The sequence below is a fragment of the Melanostigma gelatinosum genome (assembly GCF_949748355.1).
Source record: "Melanostigma gelatinosum genome assembly, chromosome: 17".
Lineage (NCBI taxonomy): Eukaryota > Metazoa > Chordata > Actinopteri > Perciformes > Zoarcidae > Melanostigma > Melanostigma gelatinosum.
In genome coordinates this window covers 15,253,747-15,272,645 of record NC_136650.1, presented here as the reverse complement: position 1 = coordinate 15,272,645, position 18,899 = coordinate 15,253,747, and the positions used below count along the sequence as shown (strand labels likewise).

Below are 18,899 nucleotides of genomic sequence, written 5' to 3'. Positions count from 1 at the left end.
TTTTTTTTTTTACAAATGAAAGTGCTATCATTTAATTTGAACATTTCATGTACACTACACGGCTTCAGTCTTATATTTCTAGTCCACAATCTTTCTTCATGAAGAAACATTAAACATTGTGCACTCCATACAGCACACTTCGTGCCTCTGCTACAGTATGTAAATCAGTACAATATGACAACCACAAGATGTGTAAACATAACACTTCCCAAAATAACGTAGCTATTTGAGGGATTTATAGATTCATGCATCAATAGAAACACTGTCTGTAAACTATGATGTGTTCAGGAGCAAATTAGATCTCAACACAACTTTGAGATTCAAGTTGAGAAATAGGAATACAAATGGACTCATTTGCAGAAGAAACATTATAGATGTCCATATGTTGATCAGTTTAGTAACTCAATGTTTTACCGATTGATTTATTACACACTGCAGTAAAAAATGCAGAGGATACCCTGTCATTTACGAAAGGGTTGATTCAAACTGCTATATATAATTTACAAATTCAACTATCATTTCTTTTAAAACAGAATCAAGAAACTTGATATTTACGACAATGTGACAAAAAACAACAATGTAAGATACGACAGTGAGATTCCTGAAGGAAACAGTTTAAAACGACTGATCCAAAACACAACGCAAAAACAAAACCAATGGAAATCACACAAAAAACAGATCGGCAGTGCCACTTTCTACAAGGCATTTCTGGCATGAACATTTCTCAAACTTTAGATCAGTCAACCAACTATAATTACTCTTCTTCTTCTTCTTCTTCTTCTTTTTAAAACAGTGATATGTAATCTGAGACTGTTTGTACTGGGTACCAGTCACACATATATTGACACAGAAACAATGTGTTATAACATTATCTGCACACACAGTCACAGTTATGTTCTGTCTCAAGTTGCAGTAGAAATGCTGTCTCAGCTTTCTATTGCAGGTGTGCTGTGTGGGTATGAACACTGTCCTTCTAAGCTGTGGTATAAACATATACAATAAGTCAGCTTTTAGTCTTTACACAGCATTTGAAGACACCCACCTATAAAACACCAAAACACTGTGAGTCAGTACTCGTATGTCACTGCATGGATTTGGGTTAGATGTAGCTCTCCTGCTCCTCCTTCAAAGAGCAGATGGTTTGAGTGCCAACATCAGATTCTTTGAAAACAGTAATGTTGCTTGCTTCATCTCTCCCCGTTTGTTTCTCCTCCTCCTCCACCTCCTTTCGTTCTGTTTCAGTCCTTCTATCGCCTTCCTCCTTCTGTTCCTCTGCAGTTATGTCCGTCGGCGAGAGGTTTGGGTCCGTGCAGCCATGCTGGTCGTCTCGACTCTGTTTTGGGCTCTGGCTGTCGTGTGGATGCCGGTCGTGATCCTGGCTGTTGAAGAATCTTCGGATGGTGTGTTTGGGCAGGCCCAGCTGAGCCGACAGGGTGTGGACGGCTTCCTCGTCTGGGTTGAGGCCCACGTCCTGAACGAAGCTCTGCAGGATTCCCAGCGCTTCGTGGGAGACTCTTAACCCCTCATCTTGGACCCCGTCTGCACCTTTGGCCTCATTATCTGCATCTGAATGAACCCTAACCCCGCCTCGGTCCTCATCCTTCACACCGCACCACTTCATAGTGAGCTTCTCCTCTTCGCTGTTTCCAATGATTTCATCCATCTGTTCTTCACCCACACTTCCATCCCTCACCGGCTCCTTGTTTTCCGAACCCTCGTCCCTCACCCGACCAGTACAACCCCAGTCCCCTCCCACACTGCTCCTCTCTCCCTGTCCCCCCTCAACCCAGTCCTTACTGTCCCCTCTCTCCCCGTTACTACTGCCCCTGCCCTGCAGACGTACTCTCATGTGCCCCCAGTTGCCCCCCGCCTCACACTCGGCTGGTGATGCTGCACATGGTTGCCGTGGCGACAGGTGAGGTCCTGCCTCTGGCTGCAGGGGTTGATGGGGCTGAAGATGGTGTTGCTGTGGCAGCGGAGAGTTGCGTTGGTACTGACGAGGGAAAAGAGACATCAGAAGTAATTAGAGCAAAAGCTGTGTTGGTCTTTTGGATTTTATATTTTCAACACCAACTAATTTCCATCGTGTTCATCTGGATATGATTGTTTTTAACTTTAACGGAAGATGGTAAAGTGAAGTCAGGATAAACAGAAATATATTTGTATGATTTGAAGTCTATTTAAAATGTACAACTAATGTAAGCTATTTAATAATTTCACGTGTCTATAATGCAACCATCAAGGGTCCATGTCTGTTCAGGCTCTGAACCACTACATATGGGGTCTTTCTGTCTTGCTATTAATGTAATGGTATTCCACAGAACATACTGTACATTCACAACCAACTGTGAGTCTGTGCTTTAATTAAGCCATCCATCCATGCACGAGCTATGGAAGTGAAAGAAAACTGATCAGCCTCACGGATCATCGCTTAACGTGGTAATCATCTTTTTTTTCTGACGTTTGTGGCATTTAGCTGCTTTTCCATTGGACACCCTAGAGATCTTTTGGCATTCACTGTGATATACTCTCTTTTAAATTCATGGAGACATTTATGTTGAACTTTTTTTGATCAGTTCTCGTAAATAGATTTTTTAAGTGCTTTGCAAACATTATATGTCCGTTCACAAGGACAGACTCCCCTCTAAAATACGATGATTGTTAATCGTTAGAGGTAGTTTTCTGCCTTTGCGGCTTGTGTTTTTTTTCCAATTCATTCCAAACTGCTGTTTCTATCGCTGACGAGCAATATCTACCAGCGCACAACAGTCCGTGTTAATCTTGTTTTTTCAGTCTCACCAGTGTATTGTCATTGCTGAGCAGTGTAAGCCTGTCAGCGCATTGCTGCTGTGCTGTCGTGTTGCTGCTCTCCTGTTCATAGATGGCGTCTCGTTCCATCTGGGACAAGCTGAGGAACCGGCGGATCATGCACAGATTCTCCCACAGGGTCCGGTTCTCTGGGTTGGGATCCTCCCTCCAACGCAGCAGCTCACACAGCCAGCCCTACAGGAGGAACGGCAACACTTTACTTTACGTCTCCCTATTTAGCATTTAGAAGAATAAACATTGAATAAATGGTTAATAACACACTATAGTTCAGATAAAAGGACATATCAGGTATCCATAGATAGACAAGGTATCCATCTCTGGAGAGGTTTATGGGTGCAGACTACAAATAGCGCTGCTACTTGGTTGTAAAGATGTATTAAGCTAAGATATCCTTGCATGCAACATATCTTTAAACACTTACTGCACAAACAAAAGGCATTTCTAAGTGTCTCTGGCACCAAAAATCGAATTATTTGATCTATTCTATGTGGACCTCTGGTATAAGGCTAACATAGCGGTGGGACATCAACATTGACATGGCAACATCATGTACATGTATGAGCTTTGAGTCATGTTACCCCCATACACCCACTCTCCTATTCATATGGTGACTTATTCGAATTTAAGGAGATATACGTGGTAATACTCCAACATTCAAGTCTGAATTCAGCTTTCCCTTGGTCGAGAAACTATACATTCAAAATCATTTATTCAAAAGTTAATGTTGTAAAGCAGAGACAAAAGATGAAAGAGAGATTTTTTTTTTAGCTAGAATGTGTTCTGCCTCACAAGGGAAGAAACTTGTGACAGATTAAGGAACGTAAAGCAAAGCTAGTTTTAGATTCATGAACTGGAGCATGATTGCATTTGCAAGCAGGCTGATATGCACACACACACACACACACACTCACACACCTGGCTGTAGCCCAAGTCTAGCACACAATGCTATCCAGATGCACAGTGCAGATAGAACAGAGAGATCCAGCATGGTTGTGCCTGCCAAACAGCCGGGTAATACAGAGTGAGAACGAGCGTGAGAGAGCAGGAGAGGGAGAGAAAGAGAGAGGTAAAGAGAACAGAGGGAAAGTAAAGTAAAATGGGGGGCCAGCAAAGAGATAGAAAAAAACCCCACAGGGGTTTTGGACCACCTGTCTGTACTGGCTTGACCGCTGAATGACCTTCAAACATCTTATGATGAGTAGAGAGAAGGGAGAAAAGGGGGAAGAAAGAGAGAATGAACCAAAGAAACAAAGAAAAAAGAAACAGAAAAAAAGGAAAGTGAGAATTGGAGACATACACAAGAGGAAGAAAAAACGAGACAGCTGAAAATCCCCCCATTCCATGAAGGGAAATTATCCTCAAAACAAAAGGCAATAACAAGCTTATGAGGCCGCCATAAAAACGAGAACAATAAACACTCGAATCATGCATGTGTGTACTTGTATTAGTGCATTTGCTTGCCTGTGTGTGTGTTTGTGGTATCGTGTGTGCATACATGTGCTCACGCAGTATGTCTATGTGCAGAAGCGGTGTGTATGGGTGCACGTGTTTCTGTTAAAGCGATAGTTTAGCACACAATAGCAGTCTGATGCGCCGATGATAGTCCTCTGCAGAGTACAGCAGCTGGGTTGATTATCTGGGTTTCCTCCACACACACCCGTTACGCCTCAGTGAGACATGGATTCATCAAAGCTAAATTTGAACACTCAGCAACAAATTGGCTGCAATATGTGTGTTTAAGATTGGAAATCTTCATCAGATTCACAACAGCAAGCAAGTAAGTACCTGGCTCTTGGAGACGGCCACCTTTGCAAACAGAGCCTGAGACACCTTGGCTCTCTTCATCTCGTGCTGGATGTCCTCGTAGATAGAAGCGCTGACATTGAGAACACAGCTGTCGGTCCTCAACCCGATGTCTCCTGTAACTGGGGACAGTCTCGACTAAAAAGAGACATACAAGTGGACAGAAAAACCAGCGAGCCACAGTGAGTGTCTAGGTACTGGGCATTTGCAACAAAGTGAAGTGAATCCCATACAGATTGAACAATGCTGTTGAACTTTGTCCAACGAGTATTGTGAACTGAGAAGCCGGATAGCGATCATGTCTTTAATGTAGCCCTGGGGGTGCCTGTACAAAGGGGTGTGTGATCTGGGGAGGCAGCATGAACCAACGCACATGATACTCTCTCAACATAAAGCTCCTCCCTTGCAGGAGAAGCAGCTGGCAACTTTGTGTAAATTAAAGGAAACACGTGGCAGTCTGCACCGTCTCCAGGTAAACAGAGGGAGGCAGCAGTGTAGTTCACAGGGAGGCAGATTGGAAATACCAGGAAATGGGGGGGGGGGGGCGGGTAAGTCTACCGCTGACACAGTTCATATCATCTTTCCTGCACTGCAGTATTGGAAAAATAAAGGATAGAATAACAGAAAAATCCATATTGTAATTTGTTTTCAAGGCTTGGTTAGTGGGTCGTCATTTCCAATACTTTCATATATTTTGATTTGAATGCGGTTCTGTGAAAATTGAGCAAATAACAAGACAACATACAAGCTGCTCTGTGAAGCTGTACTTTAAAACAGTGTCCGCATGCGAAGTTTACACGCACACAGCGGCAATCTCCCCATGCTGATTTTCACTGATAAAAATGACATTAGTTTTGAACATATTTGATCAAAAACCAAAGTACAGATCGGACCTGATGACAACATTATTGGCTAGGGTAGGGGAGCATAAATGTATGTACCAAGTTTCTTGGCAATATATCCTCAGTTGTTAAAATATATCCCTGAAAACCACAAATGTCTACCTCATGGTATGTAAGCTTCACAACGACTCCCTAATCAGATGATTCATAGTCTGCTGTTGATTATGTTCTTTACTTGTCTTTGTTAACTGAACTAAGTTCATCACTTTTCTCTCTTTATCACCACAATATATGCAAAAGATTGTCTTTCAAAGCAGTCTATGTTTTTTATTCACCGATCAGTACTCCCTCTTCGATATTTCAGTGCTCTTTCATGGAGAGAGACAGTTAACACATTTCCCAGCAGCATTGTGACCCTTTGATTTAATCTCTCTGCTGGCTGACCTGTGTGGATCTTGGTGGCGTGTTATTGCAGCTTGGTGTGAATCCAGTCAGGCTTCTGTCTTTCTCCTCCAGGTAGATGCGCTCCCTCTCAGCCTCGGGCAGCTGCAGGAAGCTGTACATGGCCCGCAGGTTGACCAGCAGAGACTGGGAGGCGTGTTTCGGGTCCTCCTCCTTCCGCAGAATCTCTGACAGCAGGCCCTGGTAAAGGCACACACAAGTGGATATTTCTTTATAAGTATAAGCAAACAATACACAAGGATACATTCATGCAATGTCAACTTCACTGCTGGGTTGCTGGTGTGAAAATATTGTGAAAATGACGATCAAAATGATTTTACGGCGATAGTTTAATTCTTTGCTGTGCATCCAAATTAAAAAGTCTTGCTGTGAAATGTGGATTTTCCCATTATTGACACGCAAAGATGGCAACTATAAAGTTTCTCATATGCCTGAAGGAATTTTGCAAAAGCTCCTCATATCCAACTTTGGATCTCTTTCAAAGAGCCACGCTATCAAGTTCCTGCGGTTTAGTGTTTCACAGATGACACAGAGCCAGTTCCCCAGTCAGTGCTAAGAACGCTGCTCGCCTGTACAGCTCCCATTATTCTGGGTCTATCTGTGTATCGAGGAAAGACCCACAAACATCACATGCAGATTGTAAGGCTTCCTTCCTGAAAATAAATCAGATTTCACGCTGGCAGTAAAATGAAAAGGGAGGAAACGGCCTTCTTATTCAAATCATGGATCATCTTTGGATCCACCCAGCAAACCCTTCCTTACAAATGGATGGCAGCTTTACGTGAAATGACAAATGATAAATGCTCCCCTCACTTCTATATGGCATCTTGGCATCACGCCCAACTTGTGTGGCTGGCACCAAAGCACCGTGGACTTGGCAATGGGGAAATAAGGGGGTGGATAATAACTAGCTCTGCCCATTGTGATGAAAATGATAATGACGGTAATAATAATAATACCAATAGGCTTAGGCTGTCCTCTGAGCGCGGGTGTGGTGGTGAATGTAAGATGATAGACACAGATAATGTGGTATTTATGTGTTAGAGGCGATGGCAGAGGAAGATATGGAAATGAAATGAGGGAGCCCAATGGAAGGAAAACGGGAAAGATTAAACAAAAAAAAAGATGGATTGACAATCATAGGTAGATATTAAATCGATAGAGGGGCTGCCAGAGTGAAAGGTGGCAAGATGGAGGGACAGTAAGACAGACGAAGAGGTAGAGAGGGAGACAGCTTCTCTCTAAGGGCTTGTGATTAGTTGGCCCAGCAGATGCTTCAGTGCTGGCACCAGCTTTGTGCTGCAGAGGGCTGGCACCAACACACACACACACATACATACACACATGCAACGGGGGGAGGGGGCACTGCGGCAAAGGCCATGCCAATGTGCCAACCATCAAACACACATATTCACAAAACACACTTACCTGCAACCGCAATACCAGAAAACACTTCCAAAAGATAATCACCAGCAAACAGTTGCAGCCTTTTTTGACTTTCAACACCTCTTATGCGGATTACACCCCCCCCCCCCCCCTTCTTTCCTTACATACCTGGGTCCTGTTAAAGGCCACCCGGGCAAAGATGGATTGGGAGATGCCAGCTCTCTTCAGTTCCTCCCTCACACCGTGGTAGATGTCATTTGGCACATCTGTTGACCCCACAGACGACCCGGCCAATGTCTGGGTTTGCGGCCCGGCTACAGGGCCTCCTCCTGGGCCACACTGTGCCTGCTGTGAGGCTTGGGAATCCGGGGCTTTGGAGAAGACCATGGCGGGGGGAACCCTTCCAACAGGCGGGTGGTTGAGATACTGCTGCGGGGACGGTGAGAGACCCTGGCCAGCTAGCATGCGGCTAACAGCATACTGCTGGTTGAGGAACTGGGCCATCACCAGCTGCTGGTTGACAATTTGGGAGCTGAGAGGCTGGGTTACCAACCCGGGAGGGTGCAGGCCGAAGGGGGAACGGCCACATATGTTGGCTACTTCTCCATGAGAGAAAAAGAGGGCTGAGCTCTGATCAGCTGGGCTACTTGTGATTGACTGCTGGGTGAGGGTGATGTGTGTGGACTGGTCAGAGACGCTGTCAATCTCTGGTGCAGGAAAAGGAAAGCAAAGACAGATGTTCAGTTATTAACACACCAGATACAGTGTGTCCCAAATACGCACTAGATACTAATTCTAAGCAGCGTTTGAGTATGTGGTGGGTTCGCATTGGAAAAGTGTCACAATGAAGTATACTCAAAACAGACTCATGCATATCCTACGAAATAATACGGTTGATTTTTGAGTGTGCTGCAGAAAAACATTATTTTCCCACAATGCAATCCACAAATGAATCAGAGAGGCTGTTCACAGCTGGAAATTCAATAAATAAATTGTGGGTGGCGGTGAAACAACCCTGGAAACATCTTAATGTCTGACATTGCACATATTCTATAAATTCTTGTTCGTATGAAATGGTTTGTCCAACTGCTAAAACAGTACGCTATCAAGATTAGTACATAGTACATATACACTATAGAATTAGTGTATGGCTTTGGAACATGATGTAATACTTATTAGACACACTTCATGTTTGCAGGCTTGATTGAAAGCCCTCACCTTTGAAGCATTTGGTCTTCTTGAAGTGCTTGTACCATCGACCAAACTCGTGACACTTGGCAGCTGAGACATTTGCATAGTAAGTGCTATTTACAATAGATGATATCATACTCTGAAACAGAGGGGAAAAGACAATAGAAATTCATTACATTTTCCAAGCTCCTGCTATGGGCGGCACTGGGTGTCTCAGCTGTTCACACATCTGATATTAATGAACTCAGATCTGTGTTATTAAAAAGACCCCCAGGTAAATAGGATAATAAAGACAGATGAGTGCGTCAGTGTGTGGGCTCTTTTGTGTGCACATGTACAGCGTGTGTGTGTGTGTGTGTGTGTGAGCATGCATGCGTTCGTGTGTGTGTGCAATCAAACAAAACACTAGAGGTCATCAGAGACTAGTGCTCTCTGTCTGTCTCTGTCACACACACAGTTTTTCCTCAAAGACTGTCCTGTGCAATCTTTACATCTGATAAATAAGATTTCATCTTCTCACATTTATTTTAATCTGCTTCTTGCAAACAAGAGAGGGGGTAAAAGGAGTGATAGGAGAGAGGGAGAGAGGGAGAGAGGGAGAGAGAGATAGGGGAGGGAGGATTGGTGTGTATCAGATCTGCAGAGAAGGAAGGAATCTGAAGACGAGAGAGTGAGCAATTTGTAGATGTCCCTCCGGCAAAATAACAGATAGACGAAGTTGATAATTATGAATATTCATAAAAAGGCCGTCCCCAAATAGGGCATGATTAATGTGAAATTATTTCTGCAGTTGTGTCTGTATTTGCTTGATTAAACGATCAAGATCGTGAAACCAGATTTGGATGTTATTGCTGAATCAGTCAAGAATGTAGAGAAAAAGCTAAATACCAAAGAGGGGGAGTGATAGATAGAGTAAGTGAGAGTAAGACGGCGGGTGAGGCTGGCAGACAGATAGAGTGACAGGCAGACAGGTTGTTAGTCGGAATAATCAAGATAGGCAGCGGCCCAGGCAGGAAGGCTTTTTAAGAGATAGCCATCTCTCTTTATCTGTTTCTTTCTCCCGCTCTGCCCCTACACCTTATCTTCCTCTGCATCTGGACTTCCTGTCTAACGATTGGACCACACACACTTACTCTGCATCGTGCGTCAAACGAGGCAGAAACACACACACACCCAAAAACGTTTGCAGGGCATGGAAGGGCAAAGATATTGCAAGCAGACTCTCAGTGTGTGTGTGTGTGTGTGTGTGTGTGTGTGTGTGTGTGTGTGTGTGTGTGTGTGTGTGTGTGTGTGTGTGTGTGTGTGTCTTGTACCTGGGAAAGAGGGCACTCCTTAGCCAGGGAGCTCTGGTTCATGTCCTTGAGGAGCTCCTTCAGAGCATTTCTCACTGTGGAGTGGCTCCACTGCTCGGGAGGCAAGTCCTCCAATTTGGGACAGCTAGACAAAGAGCAAATTAAAAACACTTGAATTGCATAAGTTTGATTGCAATTTAGTATTGCACTTCCATAAAGTTGGGGAACTCACAATTGACAACCAGACTTTTAGTACCCACAGTGGTTTCAGCTCCAAAAACACCGGATCCTATAAGTCCCATAATGAAACTTTCTGACTTCTTTTATTAAACCCTCATGACATCACAAGGGTTATTTCTCAGACTCAAGAAAGCTCCCTTCAGAGACACAGAAGACAGAACAGGGCCCCCTCTCTTTTCTAGAGATTCTTTTCCAGGACTTTTCCAGGACATTTTTAGTGCTGATCTAGCTGGTATGACAGACATGTTCCTCTCTGTGAAAGTCTGATTTAAAAGACAGTCTACGGCTATAACTTATCTACAATATCATCTCTTACGTGTGTAGAAATTCGAACACATTGATGAGAGAATAACATGACAACAAAAACTGCCATACGTGTGACGAGTAAACAGAACTTAATGTGTAAAATTGGTGGAGTGCCCCTTTAAAAAGAATGTCTGCCCGACACTTCTTTACTCGATCATATGGAGCCACTGTGGAGTGATTGGTAGGTTTCCAGTGTCAAAAGCCTTTTTTTAATGGAAGACATGTTGACATGTCACAGTAGGAAAAGCACAGTCTTGGGTGTAAATAAGAAAATGAATGATGTTTGAATTCAATTGAGCTGCTTCCATCATGAATGTGATTAGCAACACCTGTGTTTTTTCTTTTTTTTTTCTCCTTTGAAAAAAAGGCCTGTGTTAAATTATCTTTTGTATCTTTTGATAATAAATATGCTGCACTGCCATATGTTTTATGGTTGATCTGACCTAAGACCCAATATGTAACACAACTATAGGACTACTGTCAAAAAAAGGGGACACTGATTATTTGGAAATGTTACCCGAGGAAATGCCTTTTGATGTCATACACCATTAAAATGCTCATCCATATTCATTGCAAGAAGCAACTAAAATCACTCATTAAACTTAATCTAATAGCATTAAGATAAGATAAAATATAAGAGTTTAATCATTCCCTGCTGGGTCTGATTTGGTCCATGCCCTTTGGTTATTTTCTTTTATTGATACAAATTAGAGATGGTGGGTGGCTTGAGTCTTTCCCATCATGCACTGAGCTAAATGCTGAGAAGTACTTAACCAGTCTTGAGTCCATCACTCATTCACACATACAGATAATTTAGAGTCCGTAGTCTCGACACAGACAAGACGAGGAAAATAAGCGGAGTGTGAGACAGACATATTCATAGATGTGATGCCAGCCTCCTACCTGCGCAGCTGTATTTTAAGGGTGATAACGTGGTGAACATCCTGCAGCATATCAGCCACTGTGGCATCAGGAGCCTCTGTTACACAGGACAGAGGCACCGGGTTCCACCTGCCCACCTGGATGAGACCTGAACACACACACAAGTGTGAAAAATGTAAGAAAACGGTGGATTTCTGTTTTTGAATCTTTGTGTTGTGTACCTTTGGCCTGTGCAGCAGAGCTGTGTGAGTAGCCCAGTGTCAGCAGGGCCATCTCAATCAGCTGGTTAAACAGCAGATCTCTCTTGACCAACACAAACTCAGCGTGTTCTTCTCTCCTCTCTCCCTCCTGAGAGCTTTCCTTGTGCTCCACCACACAGAACACAGGCAGCAGGCTCCCTGAGGTGATGGAAAGGACAGCTATTAGACATATCGGATGAGAAAGAAACATTCCTTTATTAGTCCCATGGGAAAATCATTCTCTGCATTTGACCCATCCCTGTATATATAGGGAGCAGTGGGCTGCCAATGACTATCACGTTTCAGCCCATGTACCTTTGCTGTGCCAGCTCTTGCTCTGTGGCCTCACTGCGGTGGGTTTCTGGGCCAGACAGGGGTTTTTGGCCACAGGACTCTCCTGACTGCTCCTCTCCTGGGCCGAGGGTCCCGCTCCATTTTGCTCCAGTCGAGCCAGCTTGGCAGGAGGCGGCCGGGGGTCTACAACGGGATCACTGCCCTCGGGTTTATTGGCTCCATTACACAGGGCGTCCATCTGTCTTACACTAAAACAGAGACACAAATGCTTAAAAAAATCAAACAGTGTATGAGATACCCTAATAAAAATGCCCTCATATTCTCTTGATAGTATCTCTGGTCAACCGTGAGTTTATGGTGGCCTCCTATGCATGATACTATATGACATATATTTCAAAGTAGATTTTGCAATGACAAACATAATGTTTTCATCAGGATAGAATAGGCTATATGCGTCCATAATGAAATAAAAGCATACATAAATACAGCAAGAAGTATATTAAAAAACCTGGCGAGCGTCTAGAGAGTGTGAAACAAAGCTGTCTCAGTTATTTACAGTTCCGTGTCCAACAAGAAAACTAGAAAGCACCATTTGTACACACGTACACACGCAGATCTGAAGGATATCCGGATCAGTGATAGTGGACGACCTTCAACCAGATGCAGCGATAAGGACGACCCTTTAAATCCAGTAAAAGTCCAGTGAATGATAGAGCGCAGTTTCCCATAATAAAGCTGCTGTCATCTCCAGACGCGCCGCTGTAAGCGACAGTGACTCAGTTCATCTTCGGTACCTAAATGCGCGCTAATCGTCCCACGTCTGATCCCGCTGAAGTTTGATCGAGGCGAAACCAACCTGTTTCAGTCGGCACAACGTGCATGTCCGACCTGCCATCATACATCGAGAGCCCGTCCCTGAAGACATCGGCTGTATCCATATGTTATCCTGGCTTCCATTGATCTCCAGATGAGGAACAGACCCGTTTCTCTCGGCTGTCGGTATGCGTCCTTTTCCTTACACTAATCGTCTCCTTCCCATCGACACGATGTCGTGTTTACTGTCTAAGTAGTTTGCCTCTGATCCCTCCTTGTTCTCCGACCGCGCTTCGCTTTCCGGTGTACCGATAAATGGCCTCAGCGCAAGTTCAGAGCGAGCTCCCATCCAGAGCACATGCTGCTGCTGTGGATCAAGCTCCAGAGAGAACAATACACGGCTTGGAGCTGTTGGAGTACATCCCCTATCACATATATTCGGCTACAGCACTGACTCCGGGACAGCAGTTGTTGGTTACACTTCAAAGCCCTATGCGCACGCGAGGAGGAGAGGGAGAGTGAGAGAGGGGGGGAGAGAGACTCACACACCCACACACAGACTCATAAATACGCGGACCCAGCTGCATTAGCATATGGTGTAATAATGAATTCACTAGCGCGCTCCGTAAATGTATTAAATGTGACAATTGCGCATAAATCTATTTATTATTTTCTGCCGCATGCTGTGCACGCACTTATTCTTGTCTTTAGGGTATTGGAGCTCTCCATGGTAACAAAGTGGAGCAGGGCAAGGAGGAACTGGCTGACTGATATTAACTTTTGAACGTTGATGTTTTACTGTCACAAGATTATCTGTGGCTTATGATTTCGATGAAGACAATAGTTTTTATTGTATGCAGCAAAGCTCTATATCCCATTGCAATTGCAGCCTACATTGTATGTAATACAGCAAAAAGTAGTAGCCTGTAATATAGGCCTACTCACCATACTATTCTATACCATAGTAGCCTATAATAGGCTATGAATGATATTTTGGGGCATATATAACAATGCATATAATGTAGTATATTATAATAAAGTATAGTATGCAGTATATTGTTACAGTAGTACTACTACTATCCTACTCTTATACAATACTATACTATATAATGGCTACATATACATAATACTATATAGTACTATAGTATAGTTTCGAAGACAAAATGGTAGAATATTGTAGTATCACATATACATATATTTATATATATATGCATACATATATACACACACACTACCACTTTAGTATATGCGGTACAAGATATTGTAGCTTGTATTATGCATTATTGTATTATAGTTGCCCTTACTCTAATATTATACATTACACAGCATGGTAGTTCCTCACATACAACTTCTTCAGGCAGCAAGCTTAAGTGATAAATAATTCTCAAAAAATTATAATTTGGTCATTTGACATGAACCAATTTAAATCACACTGTAAAATATCTCAAAGTAGGACCACCAAAAAAGCAACCCATCGAAACAGACATGAAAGGAAAAATGTCCATCACTGTACCTCAAAGTTCTGATACTTAGCCGAGAACACAGCTTGTCTTCTGTTCGCAGAAACTTTCAGCCAAGTATCAGCCGATCTCCCCGGCACAGTCCACTGATGAGATGCACCTCTTGGCTTGGGATCCCTAAAATGGTGTCTGAAATCTCTGTGAAGGTATCACAAAGCAAAGGGGCGGCAGGTGTGCGTGAACTGTGTCTGTGAGAGAAAGAAAGAGAGAGGAAGAGTCAGAGAGCCTTCACTCTGGCAGATAAGAGTCAAAGACTTGCCCCATGAAATGTTACACCGGTGTGATCACAGGTCTGCCTTCTGGAGAGAACGGGCACATAGATGGGTGGATGTTGAGCAAATATGTTTGCGGGGAGAGAGCATGCTCTACTACTTTTGACTAATTAAACAAAGTGAATTAGCTATCTCCCCAGCCAGAACGAGCCATGGCTGGTTACACATCATTCATCGTGACTAATTCAGAGAGAGAGATGTCACTCAGCTGGATGGAAATGTGTGTGTGTGTGTGTGTGTGTGTGTGTGTGTGTGTGTGTGTGTGTGTGTGTATCAATCTAATGGCACCTCTGGGTACAATGGTGTATAAGTTCACTGTTTTGTGTGTGTGTGTGTGTGTGTGTGTGTTCAGGGATATGTACTGCTGTTTAGTGTGTGCCTGTGCCTTTAAGTGTTGATATGTTCATATTTCTCTCTCTCTCGGCGCTCCACTATTTTATCACTGGCTTGATACGTCGTCAATGAGGCTGGCATGCTAAATGATAATTAAGACCATTACACGCTCACAGAGCATGCTACCAGTGCAGCACACGGCTCCTTCAATCGGAGCCTCATCTCAGGGGACACCCTACTACTCACACAGTCGTGTATCTCTCCAAATTAGGTTAGATTTTCATTCCACCTCATTCGCCATGGATGTGATGTGGTTATTATAAACTCATGATATGGTTAGTGAGCCTACTGCCATTAGCTGGGTGGAGGCATCATGTCGGCGCGTTAAAGGGGAAATAGATTGCCAACACTCAGTATTGCACATCTCTGTTTCTCTTGCTTGTGTTCTGAAGTATGTTTGAAGACGCACACACACAGACGCCGACTGCACAATCTGAAGTGTCATAGACAACACTCACAAATGCATGAATGTGTTTGTGCAGACCGACAGACTCAAACACCTTACATGAACACACACATGATCAGTCACCTCTAAGTGTAGACAGCCATTTATCTCCTTGTGCAGTGGTGGAAAGTTATTATACTTCAATACAATTTTGAGGTACTTGGGTATTTCCATTCTATGCTTCTTCATTCTTCCACTGCATTATATTTCAGAGAAAATATTGAACTTTTTACAACTCTGTATTTATTTCAAAATAAATACAAATTGATGACTCATCTCACGTCCCCTTCAGATATATTCTGCGACCTTTTTGAAGGAGGCCCCTCCCTAGGTTGGGAACCACTGGAATACAACTTCCATTTCAACCCGCTACAAGAGTAAAATGTTACTTCCACCTTGATGTATCAGCGACATTATTATTATGTCATATGCAATAATAAACAGTAACAGTCACATGGCATCTTTTCTTTTACTTTTGATACTTTAAGTGCATTTTATCTATGATTTTAATGGAAGACTTTTACTGGAGTGGAAGTAAAGGATCTGAGTACTTTATCCCCCACTGTCCTGTGCCTCGAATCAGAATCTCCCTCACCCCAGAAACCTTTCTCTACAGACATATTATACAGCCATACAATAATCTTATCTGACGTTGTGCCAGAACCAGGCTTGAAAGCAACTGTCTCTCAGGTTTCTGCTGCCCCGGGGCGTGTCTCGGCTCCTCGGCCTGTTATACCAGCACAGGTATCAGATATTGTCGGAGAAAAACATCGCCTCAGGTTAAGGTGGTTATGTTGTATGTATACAAATCAGAAAGTCTTCGACAAAAGAAGTTCACGTGTGAATGCAGGGACCTCCAGATTTCAGATGAGATTGTGAGCTCGGGATCAGATGTGAGATGTGCACTCCTTAGGCCCAAGTAGATTGAAAAATTGTATGGGTTTTGTTTTGTAGGGAGAAGGAAAATAAATGGCTTGAGCTTTTGTTTGAGATAAGGATGAGAAGACAGCATGATAAGTCATGTGCCATTTTTACATTTGCTTGTAATAGGATGGCTTGTGCAGTGTGGTTGGTAAGCGATGACTACATCGTGTGTGTGTGTGTGTGTGTGTGTGTGTGTGTGTGTGTGTGTGTGTGTGTGTGTGTGTGTGTGTGTGTGTGAATGTGGCAGTGTACATGCTGCACATACAATATGGACTATTAGCTCTGTCAAACTGAGTAAAATGAACTTATAGCTGTATCTTTAAACAGCCATGCCCACTTCCTGTATGGCGCCCGAGGACATCGTAAAAAACATTAAGTTAAAATGCCCGCACAGTGTTGCCTTTGCAACTCGACAAGGGAGTCTTAAAGCATAAATTCATGACTGTATGCAGGCACAAGGCCAGATCTGATTGGAGTTTAACCAAGACTGCTAATAATGAAACCAATAAAAACAGAGAGATGGAGGAATGGAGTTCAGGTCACAGCAGAGCAGCACGTCACTCACACAAAACCAAAGTCATACAGCGTGCAGGGAAAAAATAACATTACAATTCTTGTCATTATGCACGACAACTGAATATGTATTCAATGAATCCAATGAAAGTGTTTTATGTCTATTTATGTCTGCTAATGAAAGTGTTTTATGTCTCTTTATTTTGTAGTTTAATGCAAGTTGTGTATGTTAAACCTCCTACTGTTTTTTTTTGTGAAGCATAAAAAAAAAACTGCAACTGCATTTCATTGTGCAGCCCTGTGCTGTACAATAACAATACATTAAACTTGAATATATGTACATAATAAAAACAATTAAAAACTCTGGCGACTCCTAGTGGTTGTATAAAGAACTACATCTGACCAAGAAGACAGAATGAACAGCTGCGAGCAAAACAAAGACTGCAGCAAATTTCCCTGCAAATGTCTCATTTTCCAACACACACATATGGATGCAATCTGAATAATTTGGTGTATTTGATTCAAACACGTAATATACTCGGCTCACAGGGGCTTTAATCGGGCAGAATCTCTCACAACTCAACGAAGCCCAATGATATCCTTACAGTGCTATACGTTTCCTTCATTCAAAACATGGCAGTTAAATTATACTAGTAAATGAACATCTTTGGACTTCGCTTTTAGAAGCAATTATGATGTTGGAGCTTTTGATCAAACAGAATAGTGCAACACTTTCCAACTTTCCCTTTTCTGGAAAGAGGGATCCATGCTTTTGTCTCGTCCCACCCAAACTCTGGAAGATGAGGACCCATTACATGTGTGTGTGGATGTAATAATACACATTGAGTTTGTGATGTATAGACTTAAGGTTGTAGTATAGTTTTGAGTTTGACTTTATTGTCTTTGCTCAAGTTCCCTTCTTATATTTTCACCTTTTCATTATATTTTTATACATTGTTTATTGTAAGGAAATCGTCTTTTTTTATTGAAATGATAGTGCTTTGGTTTATTGATGTTGTTAATTGCATTTAAGTCGTGGCTGTGATAGAAAAGGAACTTTGTGATTTAGTTTTTTAAAAGTGCTATAAAATAAATATGTTGATGCAGGTTTAATAAAGCTTCTGGTGAGGTAACACTGTGAGCAGTGACTCACTTTGACTCAACTGTCACTTCACTACAAACGTAACTTTGACACACACACACACACACACACACTTTCGAGCGGTGATCAGGATTAAATGATGCATTAAGCACTTAATGACTCAGGTGAAGCATCACTGTGCATTGGCTGTCTCTTCTCATTTTATTAGCTGACACATTTATGGAAGTCTATCGCTCGGTTTCACGCTGCCTCACCTCAGGGACATAACTCACATGTTTCTTTTGCTGTATCATGTATGTGTTTTGCATGAGTACATGTCGGCACATAGAGTGTGTGTGTGCTTGTTTAAAGCCACTGAGGTGATATATGATTCACAGCAGTCCGCATTAGAGCACCTGATGACCTCACTTTGTCTAAATGACATAACAGCTGGAACAGCTGCTTCACAGTTGTGGAGGATCTGAGTAGGAGGCACTACTCCTCTGACTTTTGGTGTTTAGTTCTATGCTGTGGCACTGATGGTAATGGGATTGGCCTAGATTCGAGTTTGGTTCTGTCTGATATGTTTGCCTGTGTGTGTGTGTGTGTGTGTGTGTGTGGATGTTCTCCAGGTTCGTTACTTGCTAGAGGTGTCTTTCACTTGCAACATGATGCGTGTAATTGAAAAACTTTGGGTGCAATCCCATTTGTGGATTTACAGACTGGAGTTTGCAAACTGATACTTTTTAAGTACTTGAGTTCATTTCAATATGATTTTCATGATTACCCGTACGCCATTTTGGTGAGGCTTGCACATGACCCAATTTGGCGTCTTGCCATCTGTCAACATGTCAATAGCTCTGGTCCTTATGAACAAAATGAGCTATAAAGCGTTGTGGTAGCACCGTCTTGTGGTGATCCAACTAACCTGTGTGCGTCAAAATGTGGTTGTTTCCCACTTTCTTGAGGGAAGGATTTGTTTGTTTTAAGTGGATCAGTTTCTGTTGGCGTCACCCAAAAGCTCACAGATTTCACTTTCATTAATTCCATTTCTGATCTCTAATGAGCTGATTTGACACCTTCAGAATAAAATGGATTTTGTTAGAGAACTTTTCGAGCTGAACCATAAATGTGCATTTACATTTATATTCAAAATATATTTTGCTCTGGTG

At 42.7% G+C, this 18,899-nt stretch overlaps 1 protein-coding gene across 1 annotated transcript; it reads right to left on the bottom strand.

Annotated features, from left to right (window-relative positions):
- Nucleotides 1-1,099: 1,099 nt before the first annotated feature.
- Nucleotides 1,100-12,704, bottom strand: satb1a (SATB homeobox 1a; the record flags this gene model as incomplete). Its single annotated transcript, XM_079288563.1, has 11 exons — nt 1,100-1,993; nt 2,800-3,003; nt 4,615-4,770; nt 5,919-6,116; nt 7,491-8,029; nt 8,541-8,652; nt 9,827-9,950; nt 11,255-11,381; nt 11,455-11,631; nt 11,788-11,949; nt 12,623-12,704. 11 exons carry the CDS (start codon nt 12,702-12,704, stop codon nt 1,100-1,102), a joined length of 2,775 nt encoding a protein of 924 aa, XP_079144689.1.
- Between the last annotated feature and the right edge of the window lie 6,195 nt (nt 12,705-18,899).